This window comes from Hesperophylax consimilis, chromosome 24 (assembly GCF_061612785.1).
Source record: "Hesperophylax consimilis isolate HC1 chromosome 24, BYU_Hcon_1.0, whole genome shotgun sequence".
NCBI classification, from domain to species: domain Eukaryota; kingdom Metazoa; phylum Arthropoda; class Insecta; order Trichoptera; family Limnephilidae; genus Hesperophylax; species Hesperophylax consimilis.
Window position 1 is genome coordinate 18,779,806 of NC_142859.1, and position 18,506 is coordinate 18,798,311.

General features: G+C 32.6%; 1 protein-coding gene across 1 annotated transcript in view; it reads left to right on the forward strand.

Moving 5' to 3' along the window:
• Positions 1–10,464, forward strand: part of Mctp (multiple C2 domain and transmembrane region protein) — a 102,939-nt gene extending 92,475 nt beyond the window's left edge. Inside the window, exons 11-16 of the mRNA XM_089646290.1 lie at positions 515–660; positions 1,490–1,572; positions 1,759–1,865; positions 3,422–3,531; positions 6,869–6,966; positions 8,039–10,464. Coding sequence (XP_089502416.1) covers positions 515–660; positions 1,490–1,572; positions 1,759–1,865; positions 3,422–3,531; positions 6,869–6,966; positions 8,039–8,116 — 622 coding nt within the window. The 3' untranslated portion in view covers positions 8,117–10,464. The remainder of the gene's footprint in view (positions 1–514; positions 661–1,489; positions 1,573–1,758; positions 1,866–3,421; positions 3,532–6,868; positions 6,967–8,038) is intronic.
• Positions 10,465–18,506: the final 8,042 nt, after the last annotated feature.

Genomic DNA, 18,506 nt, shown 5'->3' on the forward strand with positions numbered 1-18,506 from the left:
CCAGCGTTTTATTTGAGATTTAAAAGTTATTATTTTTTTTTTGATTTTGTTGTAGAGTTTAGTACCACAATATAGAAAGTTTTTTGTCCTCGTAGTTACCTTGTATTCGTAGTTACTTGTTGGATATATTTTGGCCCTGAAATCTAGTGTTTCAAATATACGTGTTTGTTATCATTTCTTGTGTTTTGTATTTATAAATGTAAAAGAGTATTGTTGTAGAATGGAGTTATTCAATTGAAACAATGTTAAGATTTTTGAAGATTTCATCAGTGCTAGTTCTTACAGGGACATTCAGTATATTATAACTCATGTCTAAGGCTGCGTTGCTTGTCTTAACCGAACCCATTTATGTAGGTACCTAAGTAGATTAGACTTTTCTACACTCCTTTGTCCTGCAGGCTATTTAAAAAGACCATTCTTTGGTGGTCTGTTTTCTTCTATTCTTGCTACTTATCCTCCCCAGCGTATCTACTCGACGAATGAACCCATTGTAATAAAGATAATTCATTTCCAGGGCTTGTTTTGAATGGGAGTCGAGATTGCGGTCTTTTGTAGCCCTCCTGGGCTGGATAGCGGCGTGCTATTATTTTGAACCCTGGATGGCTCCATTTGCACTGCTGCTGCTGTTGGGAAGAAACTGGCTAGTTATCTGGCTTACCGGTATGTATTTTTTATCATTTTATGCCAATAGAAAACAAAAAAGTATTTTGTAAAATAACAGAAATATAATACTTTTAGCGCAGACCCGGGAATAACCAACGAATATTTTAATTGTCAGATTTTTGAAGCTGAAAGTATGAAAAAATATTCGCCTTGGGATCATTGCCTTTGAAAAGAAAAAATTTACCTTTCGAATGTTTGTAAACTTGAAAAATTACGACATTTATCCAACTTATGAAAAGGATAGCCGTTCAACGAATATGTGTGTACTAATGAAATAGCCATAGAGAACGGCCCGCTATAGTATATCCACTGGTCCTGGTTCAACATTTAAACACATTTCCAATTTAAAGTTATCTGTATAAAAAAAAATGTAAATGTTTGTTTGTTCAAAATCTTAAATCTCCTGCGCTTTTATTTTTTCTATCTGCACAGCCAGACTGAGTCACAGCAACGCATGGCGTGGTACAGCTTGTTATTTAATAAAATTATTTTGGTACCTACTTTTCACTTGTCTTATATGATTTATATGTTTATTATCAGTTTTAACATGAATAATTTTATGCATTACGTAGGAATATACTATGTATTAATATAATAATATATATTATATCACCCATGCACCGACAACCAAAAATAGTATGTTTACTTGTCTTTACCATGAGTAACTTTTACAAATTTATGATGTTTTTGCCGAAATGCATTCACCAATATTGTTAGCACTTGAACATGCATAAATAAAGTGAAGATTTTGATTTTCATTAATTTGTCTTTTGCTGTCGATATTTGGAAACAAAAATAAATAACATGTTGGTTTCTTTTCTATCAGGAGGAAGTAGTTATTTACAACAACCAATTGATGATGAAGAACTCTTGGCTGAGGAAGACGATGATGATCCAGAACAAGATAAGGTTGTTCAATTTATCCACATAATATTTTTTTTTTTTTTTTTTATATATATTTGATTAAATTCTGCTGATGCAAAAACTTGCTATTATGAAGAAATTTTGAGATGTGAGTGTCTGTGGCCATTCTTTTTTACACCAGTAAACATTTTGCAAGTTGTCAAATGAATATATATTTATTATTTTTTACAGGAGGAAAAAAAATCTCTGAAAGAAAGACTTCAGGCAATTCAAGAAGTCACGCAAAGTGTACAGAACTCCATCGGTTACATGGCTTCTTTAGGAGAAGAAGTAAAGAAGTGAGTACAAAATAACTAATAAAGTAAAACTTATTTTTCATATTAATAATAAAGGAAAACGATTACATAACTTAGAATCAGAGCAGGTTCTTCCCTTAGGTCAATTTGTGTTTGACCCCCCAAAATTATAAAACAACAATTATAATAAATTATGTTCATCAAAACAACTGGTTTATTCTTAATTTATTTGAAATGTACTGCGAAACAGCAGAGCTGCGAGCTGCAGCGGCAAGCAGTGACATCTATTGTCTCTAATGGAAGCTTTCATTCAATTTTTCTATTCACTGGGTCAATTTAAAGAATGTCCCCGACTTAGGCCACTTCTGTCTCTATGCGCACCATAGAATAAACGAGATGGCACTATGTCTTTCGTCTAAAAAGTCGAAAGCTTAGGGACGCTTAGATCATGGCCATGAGGAATATTACCTGTTTTTTAAGGAGATGGTGACTTAACATATGTCGGTTTTTCATTTTACACGCTTGTCGTGTGTGGAACAATGGTTATTTTTCAATTGCAGTTCGGGAAAGGTTTGGAATAATTCTTTATGTTTTTATCGATGTAGAATAAAGCCGAAAAATGAAACCATCTCGTAAGGTTTAGCCAGAGTTAGCTATGGATAAGCGTAAATATTTTTTTAAAGACTTGATTACAAAACATTGACTTTTCTCTACTTTCTATAAATATAATATGCATTTGTAATTTATTTGAACCTTCCGGAAGAGATTCTCTAAATGATAGTGAAAACCCTATCAAAATCCGTTACGTAGTTTAGAAGAACTAAGCCCACAGACAGGCACGGATAGCGACTTTATTTTATACTATTTAGAGATAACCACAAAGTTATAGCCACATTCAAAAGCACAAAATAACTTATTGTAAAACTGAAACAATTTTCAAAACTTTCGGACACAAACTACAAAAACTATATTAGTATGTATTATTAGATTTTAATTGATGAGGCCCCTTCGAAAACAAGGTTATTTTTTTAATGTAAATGTTGTGAATTACCTATTTTAGTTTTATTATTGTAACAGCTGTTTCGACGTTAGAGCCCATTATCAAAGTGTGGTTATGCCACATTGAGATTAATTTTTTAAAGTGTTAATGGATTTCTATGAATTAAATACTTACGGCCTTACTAATAAATATTTTTTAATTTTACACGATTACGATTAACATAGGGTAAACGCTGTTTATCAAATAAAATAATTTAAAACACATTTATTAGTATAGGGGAATAATAATGAATAAGGTTCTATGGGATACAGCTCTGTGATGAAACAGTGGAAATAATAGATCCTAGTTCTAGAGAGAGCCATTATATAGCCATTCTCTAATACGAATGCTTCTTATTCCTTTGAAAAATGATGATTGGCATATTTTTGGGAATCGGCTACCTGCTAGATAAGTCTCTAGATCTATGCATTAACTGATAAGAAATGTAGAAAACTGCTGTACCTATGAATAATGGTGAAAAGCTTGTTGTAACTAAGAGATACATATTTATGTTTGTTATTTGCAATGTCTTCAATCTTCTGTTTCCTTTACTTTGCAGTCTGTTCAACTTCACAGTGCCGTACCTGAGTTGGTTGGCTATTTTAATGCTATTTGCAGCCGGCATTGTGCTGTTCCTGATTCCAGTGAGATTCCTTCTCATGTTATGGGGTGAGTCTTATTCCTTATTTATGTACCTACCTACATATTAATATAATATTGATCACTGTATATCGCGCACAGCAATGCACAAACCGACATTGGTTATAATTTTAATGAAATACTGCCTCCAATACTCCCGCCACAACATAGTTTTGACGTGCCACGGAAAGTTTTGGTCTCCCAACACTTAGGAACGTACTTTTGCATCATTAAATCATAATTCATATTATATATTTTGACCGGTCAGTGGTTGAGTGGGCATAGCGCTTGGGTCTCACCCGAGCGTCGCGTGTTCGATTCCTCGGCTGGCTAAGTCCTCCATCACAACACAAGCAACATTTTCGGCTTTCTGTGGTGGTAGCAGGAGATTTTCAAACATTGTTGGGTTATTCGTAACCTGGGAATGTTTGTCTTTCTTTTTAAAAAAAAAATATATATATATATATATATTAGAGTGTCCCAAAAAAATTAAAGTTGTTATTTTTCAACGCATACCCTCTAAATTTGTTTGAATAATGACAAAACACTTATAATTTTTTTTTTGTTTACTTGGGACCACTGCAACCCGTGCCGACTTGCATCGAAACTTTTTAGTACTTGTAAATTAAGACACCCGCGAGCAAACGTGTTGTTGAGCTTGTAGTAATTTACTTTTTTGTTAGTAAACGAATACAACTCATTCAGGCAAGATGTCGTTAGATTTACGCACTTCTAAAAACAATACATTTTTAAGTCGGAGTCGTAAAACACCAAATATCGGGTTCTAAACTGCCATCAAATTGACAAGTTCTTGAAGTTTTGCTCTACAATATCCGGGAAGTGAATTTAACTGTCAATCAAAGTGCTAATCTCACTATTCGCGAGTGTGTTATCTATTGGAAAAAGGCGCGTATACCAACCAAATGTTTACCTACTTTTGTGAAAAAACTTGTAAACTATATCAAGTTTGTAGGGACTTGAAAAAAAATCGACAGAAAACTCAAGTCATATTTGACAAACGTCGTCAAGAGTTTGTTAAAAACTAAAAATAATTATAATTTAATTGACATTGCACACGCCGATGCTCTTATAAAAATAAATTAGGATTCAATATTCTTGAAGCGGCAAAAAGAGCCAGGTCGTCCTGGCTACTTAGGGGGGGTTGACAAAAAACTGACAGATGAGACAGCGCGCCTTTCAGGAAGAAAAGCATCGTACTAAATTTTTATCTGCGCCAACTCATTCAACATCGTCTTACAAACCGTTACAAAAGGACTCATCTTCTGATTCTAATGAAGACACAAATTTATAAGATTTTCCAAACCGCTACAGAAAACTCAAACAACACGAAAACAGTAGACTGGAATCTGGAAGATAAAGTGCAAATTCTGTGTTGTGATACTACAACTTCAAATACAGGTAGCTTCAATGGTGCTAGTGTGCTTCTTGCAAAGAAACTTAATAGAGAAATGTTTATTTTTGCTTGCCGCCATTATGTGTATGAGTTGGTATTAAAAGCTGTGTTTGAAGTAAAAATCAGTCAAGTGACTACAAGCCCTGACATCCCACTCTTCAAAAAGTTTCGAGATAACTGGAAAAATGTTGATCCCTATAAAATTCAGTGCTACGGAAAAAATCTCACATTGCACCTAAACGCTTCCGAAATCGATGATTTGCTTGACCGTACTGCACTGACAGCAAAAATACTTGAAGATGACTATCGAGAGTTGTTAGAACTCTGTGTGATATTTTTAGGCGGAGATATGTGTCAAGCCATGGCTACAATGTATTATAGCAGTTAAAGCACCTTACCAAGACTTGTGCTTTTTGAAATCCATGAAAGCTTACGAAAAAATTGATGAAAAAATCTCAATGGCAGCTTTACAGAAGTTCAGTAAGCATTTATGGTATTTGACCGATGAAGTATCTATTTTATTGCTGTTTGACGACGCTGTGGATCAAACAACTGAAATAAAAATACTCGAAAATATCAAAAAAAATAATTTATCATCCCATGACAAACGTTAAATCCCATAGAAGGAAGATATTGATTGTAAATTGTATGGTAAATTTAAAAAGCAGTTACGTTTATGTTTTGTATTCAGGTTTTTGCTCATATCATAATTGATTCAATTTTGTTTCAGAAAAAATATTTACGACTTCATTTCATTCAAAAGCAAGTCTTTGTTTGATCGTCTGAAAATAGATGCCAGTTTTCTTAACGAATGCCCTACGATGTGGTCAAATAATGCTTCGTATCAAGAAGCCAGAAAGAAAGTGTTGTCGCTGAGGGTAGTGAATGATACAGCTGAAAGAGCTGTTAAGTTAATGCAAGATTTTCATGGCTTAATCACGGTCGAAGAGGAACAAAAACAATTTTTGTTACGATGCGTTCAGGAACACCGGAAGATTTATTCCGACTGTAAAAAACAAACTTTGAAGAGAAAATTAAATGAATAAACCATTTTTAAATATTAAATACTACATAATTGAACATTTATACATTTTTAAATTTCATTTTTCCGACGAAAATGAAAGTTTAAAATCCTTCCATATTAACTCTGTACAAATTTTTGTGCCATATGTTTAGCATCAAGTCGACACGGGTTGTCGGTGTTTAATCAACATAATATTTATTATATTAGTTATTGGGATCAAATGGAATAAAATAAGAGGGTATGCATATTTAAATTCATGAAAAAAAATTTCTTCCTTATGTCCTGGGACACCCTAATATATATATATCACAACTCTGTTGTAGATATTCCACATGTTAGAAATAAACGCTGTATCGTCAGCATACAACAGGCAATAATGTGCTTTTAGGTTGTTCTCATAATTCTTGAATACAATTTTTGTTATTATATTTAGATTGAATATCCATGGTGATGTTTTTTTTTTTTTTTTTTTATAGTGAATACCTCACAAGAGTCCCAACTGCTCCCGTCTGGAGCCAGTGAGACTATGGCATCCCCAATTGGGGGATGTTGTGAGGCTGAAGGTAAGTGGGGAAGGGAAAGAGGAAGGTGTGGAAGTACCTGGCTATTCAGATCTAGTCACTAAACACGGCTAAAGCCATTTGGAGCAACGTTTCAATTCTGAATGGTGGTCTTACACCAGGGCGATACTGGTAGTATCTTCCACTCTGGAACGTGCCGCAAATATACTATATATTATTTTAATTAATTAATTGTGAAATAACACAAATTAATCAAATAAAATTTATTTGCGCACGCTGGGTTCGAACCCGCGACCTTCGGAATGGCAGTCCAATGCGTTACCACTGGACTATGCCGGCCGTCATGTGACCCTGTTGAACCTTTTTGGAATCAAATAACCTAAAGTATAATTTTTAATTGAATTCCAGGTATTAATAAATTTGCTCGTAAAATCTTACGGCCACACACAATACCGAACAATGAAGTGCTGGATCTGCTGTCCAGGGTACCAGATGATGAAGAACTGGTGAGTCAAAATTCCCACATATTACCTACCTACATTGTTACCTAACCTAATGGCAGCCAGGGCCGGCACCTGAATGGCACCTGGCACAAGTAAAATTTTGGCGCTCTTTGTCAAAACCAGTATATGCCTAGGTAAGTGATCACAGTGATCACCATAATCAATAATATTCGAATGATCTGTATGGTTGTGTAGTGCCAATTTTATAGATAGTGGCAAGGGCAATCTGTTAGGACTATTAGGTGTATGGTATTTCACACAATTCGGCGCCAGGAGCGGACTGCTCAAATTGCGCCTGTGTAGGGCCAGCCCTGATGGCAGGTAATTTTAATATTCTATTAATAATTATTATTTATCCGTCGTATTTCACGATTCACATGTTCAACATTTCTTAAAATGTTATATGGTAACACATGGATTAGTAAAAATATTAATATATGCATATTAAAAATATGCAGTAATTTCCCCAATTTAGTTAGTAATATTTTATCGTAACAAAAACACACATTTCTAAAATTTACCACCCATAATCATTCACTATTTTGAAAGAACATGGGGGCTTTATCGTACTGTAGGGTACTCCATTTGTCAATTTATCAAAAAGTCAGGGATTTAGGCCTTAGACACATTACCCTTTGTTATGCTAGCATAAATTGGGCGTGACATGTACATATTATATGTTGGGCTGACACACTATGCTATAATTTTCCTCAGGAGAGGGGCTCAGATCAGTTGGGGGACTGCCGCAGAATATCATTTCTTTGTATGTGATCTGTCACAGATGACAACTGCATAATTCCGTAAATTGTTCTGACCCCTTCCTGCCGTAGGTAGGAGAGGGGGTTGCATAATTTTCAAATATTGCCTGGCTAGCAGATCACAGCCAATATCATTGCCACACTCACTTATAACACATCATCTTTTTAGGTGTGACAGGTCTGTGTGGGATTGTATGGCAAGCAATAAGCAAAGAGTATAAAAACACTTTTAACTTTTAGCGTAATCTGTCGCCCCCTTTATAAAAACATGCCAACATAACCTTAAAATAGAATGTACTAATTTTATTTCTCTCCAGCTTGATTTCCGAGAATTGAAAACTCACGCAAACCACGATCCGAGAAGAGAAGTGCGGAAGAAACACAAAGTCACATAACCTACGCTGGAAGAAGGGGAAGAGACCTGACCAAAAGCCAAAGTTAGGTTCAAGGGAGCACGTTCCAGTGTTTACAGGAAAAGCGTTGAGTTCAAAAAGAAAATCAACCAGCTACGGAACAGAGTGAAAGAAATGGAACTGTGAACCTTGATGTATTTGTTTAGATAGGATATGAAAATAAGAACTTTTGCTGTGTACTTATTACAATACGATACCAAAAATAAACAATTGACTATAAAACAACCGAATGCAGTGGCGGACGATACTTATATACTGAGTTATCTGGTTCTCTACCATTCACTTAATTATTGGTTTCTGGGTTATTGTGTCTCAGTGTTATTTGTCTTTAATAATTACTTGTCAGTGTCAATTTAGAGAGCTTATAATGTAGGTAATATTAGATATGTATTGTGTTATTGTTATTGAATTTCTTATGTTTGCTATGTCCACTACTAAATACTTTCCTATTCGTACAAATTTCAAACACCTCAAGATGCTCGGGAACACTTTTAAAGTAAAAGAAAAAAATATCAGTTTATTTTTACTTAAATTATGGTATTTTAATAATTTAGGTTTTGAAGTTGCCATATCAAACAAAATCAATTATGTGGTAGATAAGACATTACATTACCAAATCCAAAATAATTATTGTTAATGCAATGACATTACAGACCATAAACATGTTGTAGAGATCTTAAAAGTGGCATGCGAAAGACACGGTAATTGTCATACTTTCGATTTAGTGTTTTTAGTTCTAAACTGTCAAGTGTCGTGTGTGGTCATGTCTATAAGAAAATCGCATAAATGAGTGCCAAAATGCCCTCGTGTGTGATGAGAAAGTGTTTTCATTATACGTCAAACACTAGTAAAAGTCAAGGAATAACATTTCATTCTTAAATACATGCAAATTACTTTATTATAAATAAGATTTCCAGCGCCATTAGAGAAAGCTAGATAGCAAATGCAGCAACTCGTAAGTGTAAGAAGGACAATCTACTGGCAGTAGGCCGTTTCACATGGCGTTCGATATTCGTCTTAGTGTAAGCGTATCTTGTCATCTCAGTCACACCCTTGATATGGAATGGAGTATTCGCCGCAACTTTTAAATACGCGAACGCCGCCTGATTCTGTATCTATTTTGTTCACACATATATTCTGTGAATGTCTATCTTTGTCATACATGAACAATATTAAAATTAAGAATTTGCCACATTTTCCGTTAATTTTGTGAGACAATAACGGGTCTAGATGTATTATAATATCATTGTTTTTATGCAAATAAATTTACACAGTCAATTTGATATCACAAGACTCCACATAGGAGGCCTTGATGAAAATAATTTCCCTTGGGGTCTTTTGGTATGCTGTGTGGAGGGTCTTTTTAAGGATAGGAAGGAAGGGATTTTGGAAAGGAACAAGATATGAAGAGTGTGTCCAGGAGTGACAGAAGTATGTGGGTCGAGAGAGTTCAGCTGGAGAGTTCAAAGGGTCTCCCTCATCTCGGCAGATGCGTAAACCACCAAGACCGGGACAAACCTCTCCCCATGAATCCGGGCACTCCTGCGGCAGTACCTGTACCCACCTCCCAAATTTATTGAGTGGTCATGATTTTCTATTGACTCTTCTGATTCCAACATGATTGCATGCTGTGCTCTAACTTTGGGGTCTATCTAAAAGTTAGAAGTCAACATTTTTTGCATTCAGCAGAAATTAATCATTTGTCTTTCTTTTCAGCGTTGCTACTTAAATCCTGTAAGTCTCGTGGGGAACTTGTCGCCTTTTGAACTCGAAGTAAAAAAATACGAACTTTTTATTGAATGTTGTATCACTAATATGAAAGCAAAGACAATAAGCACAACATCTCCCTTGTTGACTACCAAAATACTAAATGTCTACTCTGCACTCTTGAAATGTCACAATATAACCATTCCTGACATTCAAGAGAAACTCTATAAAAAACCCCCATGAAAATCATATCAATTGATTCTAACACCGGCCCACAAAACTAGCCATCAAATTATTGTAATAGTGTTGAGTAATCAAAATTTCAAAAGATCTAAGCTATGAATAGTAAAAACTCTACAATGTGTTTCTGCTACCCTAACGTAAATATCGACGGTCCCAAAGAACAATGTCAGATGTGCAAATTTGTAGTTTTTCAGTAGAGCTGTTTAAAGTTTCGTTTCTGCATTCTTACTGTTTTTGAGATCAAGAAATATAGTGTTGTTTGTTATTTTGCATTAATTTAAATGTAGAAATACTAGCTGAAGTGTTCACGGCGTTGCTTGAATTTTCCTTACTTTCTATAAATATAATATTCATGCTTTATATATATGTATAAACCTTCCGGAAGAAATTATCTGAATGGTAGTCAAAACTCTATCAAAATCCATTGCGTAGTTTAAAAGAACTGAGTGCACAAATGGACAGACGCGGATAGTGATTTTATTTTAGTACTAGCTGAGGTTTACCCGGCATTGCTCGGGGTTGTGATTTGGAGTAAACTTTTGAGGTTATGAATTCCAGGAAAAACATCGCCTTTAAAAAATTTCTCTATTTTCTATATATATAATTTGCATATATTATATATATAAACCTTCCGGAAGAAATGCGCCTTGAGAGATTGAAAACCAAATCAAAATTCGTTGCGTGGTTTAGCAGATCTAAGCGCAAAAACAGACAGACGCGGATAGCGACTTTATACTATTTAGAGTTATTGGAGAAAAATATTATCAAAAACAGTAATTATGCAGAAACGAATCTTTAAATAGCTCTACTGCAAAACTACAAAGTTGCATATCTGACATTGTTCTTCGGGACCGTCGGCATATTCTTCTATTGATTTCCATGTTCTAATTTATATTTGCCAAGTACTTTATATTTAACATGTTCACATTTTCCAGTTGTCTGGAAAAGCCGACCGAATAAAGACATTCGTTATAAGGTTGTTCGCGAATATACACTAGAAATGAGAAGGGTTAAGGAAGATACTTTCATTTCAAGAAAGATGGCACTTGATAGCAGTAGTATTTATGTACATATTCAACTGGCTAATGATTTTTTTGTCAATAGAAAAATGTTTTTATGTTAGAGATTCAGATATCAGTGATTTTTAGTTTTTTAGGATTTATAGCCGAGATCTTCGATTGAATCCTAAATTTTCTAACACTTTCAGTTTGGAGGGCCGTTTAGTTAAATTGTTTTAAAACATGGTGCAGGATTTTCAGTGTGGCATTTTTTCACGAGACTTACAATAGACATTAAAGCACATTACATAATTTATTTAGCGGTGAAGGAAACAAATGATTTAATATCACGGGTTAATATGATATTAATTATCATCTTAGATGTTTCAGATAACCTTGCAGTGTCCATCATCGGGGCTGATATGAAATTGATAGATTGGATTGTAAATAGTGGACACTGCAAAGTTCTGCTAAACATTTGACTTTGAGTCAGATGGTTCTGGGTTTGTTTCTAATTACAGCACAAAAAATATATATATATATATGTATGTATTGTACGCTATAATGAGCGGTGCAATCTAGGAGGTGATGATATTGATTGTTAAGATTAGCGGACCTTAATCATCTGTCGTAAATAGAAAGAAAAAAAATTATGTAAATTTTTAATTTTCCTATGAAAATTTGTCAATTTACCCCAAATGACTTAAGATTGTTTTAAATGATAAGTAAATGTAACGTATGTTATAATCTATGTGTTCATAGATGGCATTCATTTAATTATTTTATTAAAACACACTTTTTTCAAGTTATGCTTTAAAATATTAAGAAGAATTATTTGTTTGCGCCCGTACATATGCAATATGAATATGAATTAATATTTTTTTCCGTATAAAAGATCAACTCTTTCAAGAGAGACATACAAATACAATATTGGATCTAATCAGCGATACAATATTGAATTTGTATACTTTTCTTATTCATAAAATAATTAAACTCATGCCAGCTATGAACGCATAGATTATAATATACGTTACATTTACCGTTAACTTTCAAATGTTTTTGGTTTTTCCGCCTACAATATTTCTAGTGCCTTCAATGTTTTTAATAATGCATTTTTTCCTAGATTAATGCATAAATCAGACACAACAACCCAGAAAACAGCCAATAAAACATTGTTAAACTATGGTAATAATTTCACAAGCAACAGTATAACACTTCCGTCAATTCGGTGGTGGATTAAATTGAATTAAACTGACACAAGCACTGGTTTGTCTGTAACACCCCTTCATTCAGCTATATCTACCAAACTACAATGTTTTATTATGAAGAAATTTAAAGAGACAATTTCGTCAATTTATGTAATACAGTGAAACTCTCTTACAAAGTTTTCCCAGGGACTGGACAAAAGACACTTCATAAGTGTGATCCAAATTTGGTAATTCTACGAATATTTTTTTCTAGTTGTTATTAGTATTATACATTTTAAAATTTAATAGGTAAAATTAATTAAAATCACTTTATTGTTTCACCAATACTTTCGTATTTGTTCAATCATAGCAAACACAAAAATCCGGAGTTCTTACTTAATCTGCATCAACAAAGTTCTACATTTTATGACTGTTGAAAAGGGGTTCATTCAGGTACCTATGTTTCAACACTAGTTCCAGTTTATGGTGGTTTTACTTCTAAAACCTCTGAAATGGGATGCAGACAATAATAACAAATTGATAATTTTATGACTTTTGTAAAAAAGGGGACATTTTAAGGAATATTTCACCAATGGTTTTCGTTTGTGATGGATTCACCGCTGAAATTTTAAAACTTGGCGGTAAGCAGTTTTAGATAAAACTTTTTATGTGGGAAAAAATCATGTTTTTCGCAGTTTTTTGTATGGAATTTCAAGGAACTGAAAAAAAAACTTTTTAAGAGTGAAAACTTCTTGAGTGGAAACTTTTTAAGCGAGTTTCACTGTAGAGTTCAAATTAGAAAGAAAAATTGTACTTTTTCCCTGAAAATACATCTGAATGCAGCGTTATGATTAAAACAGCTCCGCAAATGCAAACTGAAAATAATACATTTTCTTTACTTCCCTTTTTATTGTTGTCGTCAATATGAAGTCAATTTACTATTAAAACTATATTTAATTATATCGATGTGTTATTAACAAAATGTGCATTTTTTATAATTCTGCAGTGGGTGCCAAATTATTAATTACACATGCAAAAATTACGTCGTCATCAGTTTGAAGCTCTACAACATTTTTAAGCACATTACAAAATGTTTGGAAACATATCTTAACATTTAGTTGAACTTCCGTCGCGTCACTTACAGCTTGCATTGAGCACAGCTGTGCTCTGAATGCATTCTAGAAGAAATAGTCACTTTCGGCTTTATTTTGCGTAATTCCTTAGTACATTTTCTCTTGTTTTCTCGGCAAATGTCATGAATTTTTCATTCATCTCGAGCGTAGTGAATTGCCTTCCTTCTTATTTTCTGATTAACAATAGATATTATTTGTCAAGTTTATTAATAAAATTAGCAATAAATTTATGTGTGGATGGATAATTGTAACTAATAATTTGGCCACCCATTGAATATTTTTCAGTGCTTAGCGATTGATTATATTAAGAGGGTTTTATAAATGAATAATTCAAAGCATTTGTTAATTTTTCTTCCTATTTCTATTTAGCACAAAATATTTATACATATTTATTTAAAGAATTATTGTGAATTAATTATTACATTAATCTTCAAAGGATGTATTTAGCCATTAACATGACAAGTCACTTGTACCTTTATTTAATTTCAAGTAAGATTATAGAATAAGATGCTTTTTGTATTATTTGTATTTAATTTTGTTGTATTTTAAATGTATAATTAATATTTAGCTTTTCAAGCATTTTCCCTCTTAATTTGAAGCCCTCCTTCAAAGGAATTTATTTGTGGTATTTTTTCCTGATTTCACAACTGAAATATCTCATTCTTCATAAGCCTTCTTGTGCAATAGCCTCCCTCGAATGTGTCCAGTTTTGTCCGTTCTTGACAGCTGTAACCCATCCGAAACCGGCAGAGAATCTTACAAGAATTTTATCAGTTACTTTTTTTAGTTCTTCAAACTATTAACAGATAAGAATTAATTTGGTAAATCATTTTATTCTACAGACAGGTTATACATTTTTTCATCCAAAATCTTTTCATCCATCGTAAATTTAAAAAAATAATAATTTTTTAAATTTGCAATTGTAATTATTTATTACAATTTCGACCTGTGATTACAAGATCGACCGGTGATTACAAGCAGTGGCGGCTCATGACTTTTAGGTGATCTAGAGTGCTAATATAACAAAAAAAAATCAAATAATTGATTTTTTGTATGAAGATTTTCAGGAAATCTGTGCTAAACTGAAATTTCCTGAAAATCTTCATATAAAAAATCGAATGTTTGTAATATTAGCACTCTGGTACACCAAATATTCACAAGCCGCCACTGATTACAAGATCGACCGGTGATTACAAGATCAACAGGTAATTACAAGATCTACAGGTAATTACAAGATCGATCTAAGTTCTTCTACCTTAATATAAATAAATTTTAAAAAATGGATTTTAATTTCAACATTTTTCACTTTTTTTAAATTAATAGCTTAGGACAAATTCCAAAATGTGTGGACAATGTCAATAAATCGAAAAATTAAAAGAAACTGAATGAAACTAAAATGGTTAATTTTTGTTCACGAATCTCAAAGTAAATAAATTTGTTAAATTATGAACTATTTCCAAAATTTATATAAATTGCCAAAACCCTAGCAAATTTCATTTTAATGCATGACTTTGTTTTTTCGATAGATCTTTTAGCTTTTAATTTAAACCAAATAATTTTGTTACTTTATATTTTAAGATTGAAATGTGAGATACAACGTAATGTAAACGTTTTTAAACACCAATATGACTGAAGTAATCAATTATTGCGTCCGAAAGATTTATTATTTAAACAGAAGGATAATATATTTGTTTGATAAAAAAATGCGTATATTTTGTTTTGCAATCAATATTTTTTAAATATCTATAGTGAAACCTTGAATATTTGCTGACCCAGTACAAAATGTCACAAGTGCGCCCCATTTTTGGGTTTCTCAGCAACCTCTACTCTGGAACCCGAATACTGAAGAAACTCTCGACTGTGCACAAAATTTCCAATCCGTTAGGATGACCAGTCCCAGTCCCTTGTCAAGTATGAATTGCAGACCTTAACCATCAATGTCACATGGGAATCTTTAGCAAGCAATATATCAATATTAATATTTATTATTGCTTGCAAAAGAATTTTTTTCGGTATACCTATTCAACTATTTCCAGGGCAGTTCTAACTTTTGATACATATCTAAGCGTATCATAGTTTACATAATACTTTAACCCATAGAGATATCTTACTCTGATTTTTAGTGTTGTGATTGTCATTTGATCAAATTTTGTATATCCCTGATCACCTCAAGCAAACATAGGTTAATGTTGTTTAATTAAAAAATCATTTGAATGGCTTCTTCTTAGATGCTTGAAAACATCCCTGGCTTTTTACCCAGACAGCCAAAATTACAATTTTCAACATTGTAAAGAAATCATATTTTTTAAATGTAATTTAGATTTTTTTTATTATTCATTGTGCATATTATACACACGGTATCCGGAAACTAGTGATACAAGCTGGAAAACGGTAAACCCACATCATAGGGTCTGAGCAAGACAAAAGCCCAAATCAAAAAAGTTATACTGAAAATTTACTCCAAATGCGATGTAGATTCACCAGTTTACCACTTATACCACTAGTTTCCAGGCACCATCTACAAAATATTATGTATACCTATTACTATTTTTGAGAACTATTGAGTAAGAGGTCCTGCAGATGAAAGACTTAAGTTGCGGGCATAAAAATTCATTACATTATATGGAGGTGCGTGGACTTTTTTGTTGGAAGATTTTTTAGTTGCGGCTGCTGGCAATGGCAACTTCGTAGACTGTTCCGAATTAAAATTTTACACACACTACCATATGGTAGTATTAGTATTCCTCCAAGTATTTACTACTCATACATAAGTGATATTTTAGATTAAATTGTATTTATATTACGAAGTAGTTTCCGCAAGTAAAGTCTCTCGTGTGCGCAATTTGAAGATGGCAACTACAACGAAATAGTTGCCGCAACTAAAGTCTCTCGTGTGCGCTTTCAATTTGAAGATGGCGACTGCGACAAAATAGTTTCTGCAACTAAAGTCTCTCGTTTGCGTGAGCCCTTGGTGTGATTTATACATTCCAATCTGTTTCTTATCCGTCTAGAATGAGCCATTCACAATAATATAATTTTTTTTTTTCCATTATTTCTGGCTTTCACCCTTCAAGGGTGTTCTTGGCCATCATTTAAAATTATTGAGAAAGGTGTATTGAAAGGTGAATTTAAATATTAATTTTATTTAAATAGGCAAATTTCAATTGTTTAATTTTTCAATTATTAATAATCTATGGAAAATATAATGGTGGTTGAAATTAACTATTAAAAATCATTAAATAAATATTAATATTTACAATACAAATGAAAATAAATTGTTGACCATTTACTTTTTTAGCGATACCATAGATTTTATACCCGTTTCTTCTAGACGATTATTCAATATGCGAATATTAAATAAAAATTATCAAAAAATTAAACTTAAAAACAAAGTAAAATATATTTTCACAAGTAATTATTAATCAACTACATACAACAGTTTTCCATTTTCATATTAGTCAGTGGTGTATTATGAAACGTTAAAATATTATGTAGAACAATAATTCCATACTTTTTTATGTAAAATCCTCGAAAAGAACACCAAAATTTTGTTGAGTAGAAATTAATGTAACTTGTAAAATGCCGCATGTAAAAATTAATCATACAATCTGTAAAGTGTTGCCAATAATAGAAATTGTTAAAAAATAATATAATTAAAAAGTTTTAGAAAAAATATACATGTTAAGAAATTTAACGTAAAATACAAGGATATATCAATATTGTCAATGAAAAAGTTTTGTTTATTAAAAAATTACAAAATAATTTTATATAATCTTTGGTTATTATTTTATTATCACTTTGTAATTATTAAATAACATTAATTGTATTATGTATTCACCATTCCATTCACTAACATATAGTATTGTTACACTTTTATATAAAAATATATATGTTGATTTATTGGTTACATATTTGTATTCTTAATCATAATTTTGATTCAATCAATTATCACGTTTTAATATTTCTTCCATATTCGCAAGTCTGTGTGTTTATCATAAAATTATTAATATTGTAAAATTAACAACGTCTTTTGTAATCAATTATATAAGTCTTTGAATGTTATTCCATTTTATGTACATATTTTGAAATTTATTGTTAAAAAATGGTGCTCATTTGTTATGATTCTTTAAATTCTTTTATTGATATGCATTTAATAAAATACATAAAATTTATGTTGTGATCTTTCATTTCAATATATATTAATAATATAATTTATAATATAGCCGCCCCGGGAACTATTAATTGGATAATGAACACCTCTGTCATAGGTCACCCCAAGTGGCAAGCCACAGCCGGTGATGGAGCAGGGGTGCCCAGGTTCATGGGGTGAGGTTTGCCTGCCTGGGGGGGCCACATCAGGAGAGGCCGGTTGAAGGAGACCATTTGGCCTCTCCAGCTGGACAAGTCGCCTTGCACTGCACTGGGAGGGATGGATTCATCCGTTCGTCACTCCTGGACGCACTGATCCCCAAAATCCTACCCACTTATAACTTTTACCTTTCCAGAACTTCCTCTCCTTACTTAAAATGACCCTCCACGCGGCATCCCCAAAGATGTCTTGTCATACTCCTGTGTGGAGTTAATGTAAAAATAAAAGTAAATCAATAAAATAACATCTGGTGGCATTATGTTCATGTACCTATGAACAACGAAGATTTAAAAAATCATATTATTGCTTCGATGCAAGTGAAATTATGTGTTATTTTATTGAAAATTTTTAAAATAAAATATTAATTGAAAATGTCGCTGTCACTTTTCTCTGGCGTGTTTTTCAAATACATTTGTGAATTCTGATTAACCTTGTCTAAATGTTTAATGCTTTCTTTGATCTTTAGAAATGATTTTTCCTAGCAAACTAATGGTTTATTTTATTTGTTACAAGTAGTGTATCTATCTATCAATTGAATAAAAATAAATTTTGCATATAAACTATATTTTTACAATTGCATAATATCCACTTGAGTGATTATTGGCATGTAATGGCAAGTTTGCAAAAACGTTTTGAGCGATCGCTCGTCATAATGGGCTAAATATATAGAACCTAAAAATATTGGATAAAGGGCGAAATCTAGGAGGATTCCTTGGCTTTAAACCGCAGCAAGCA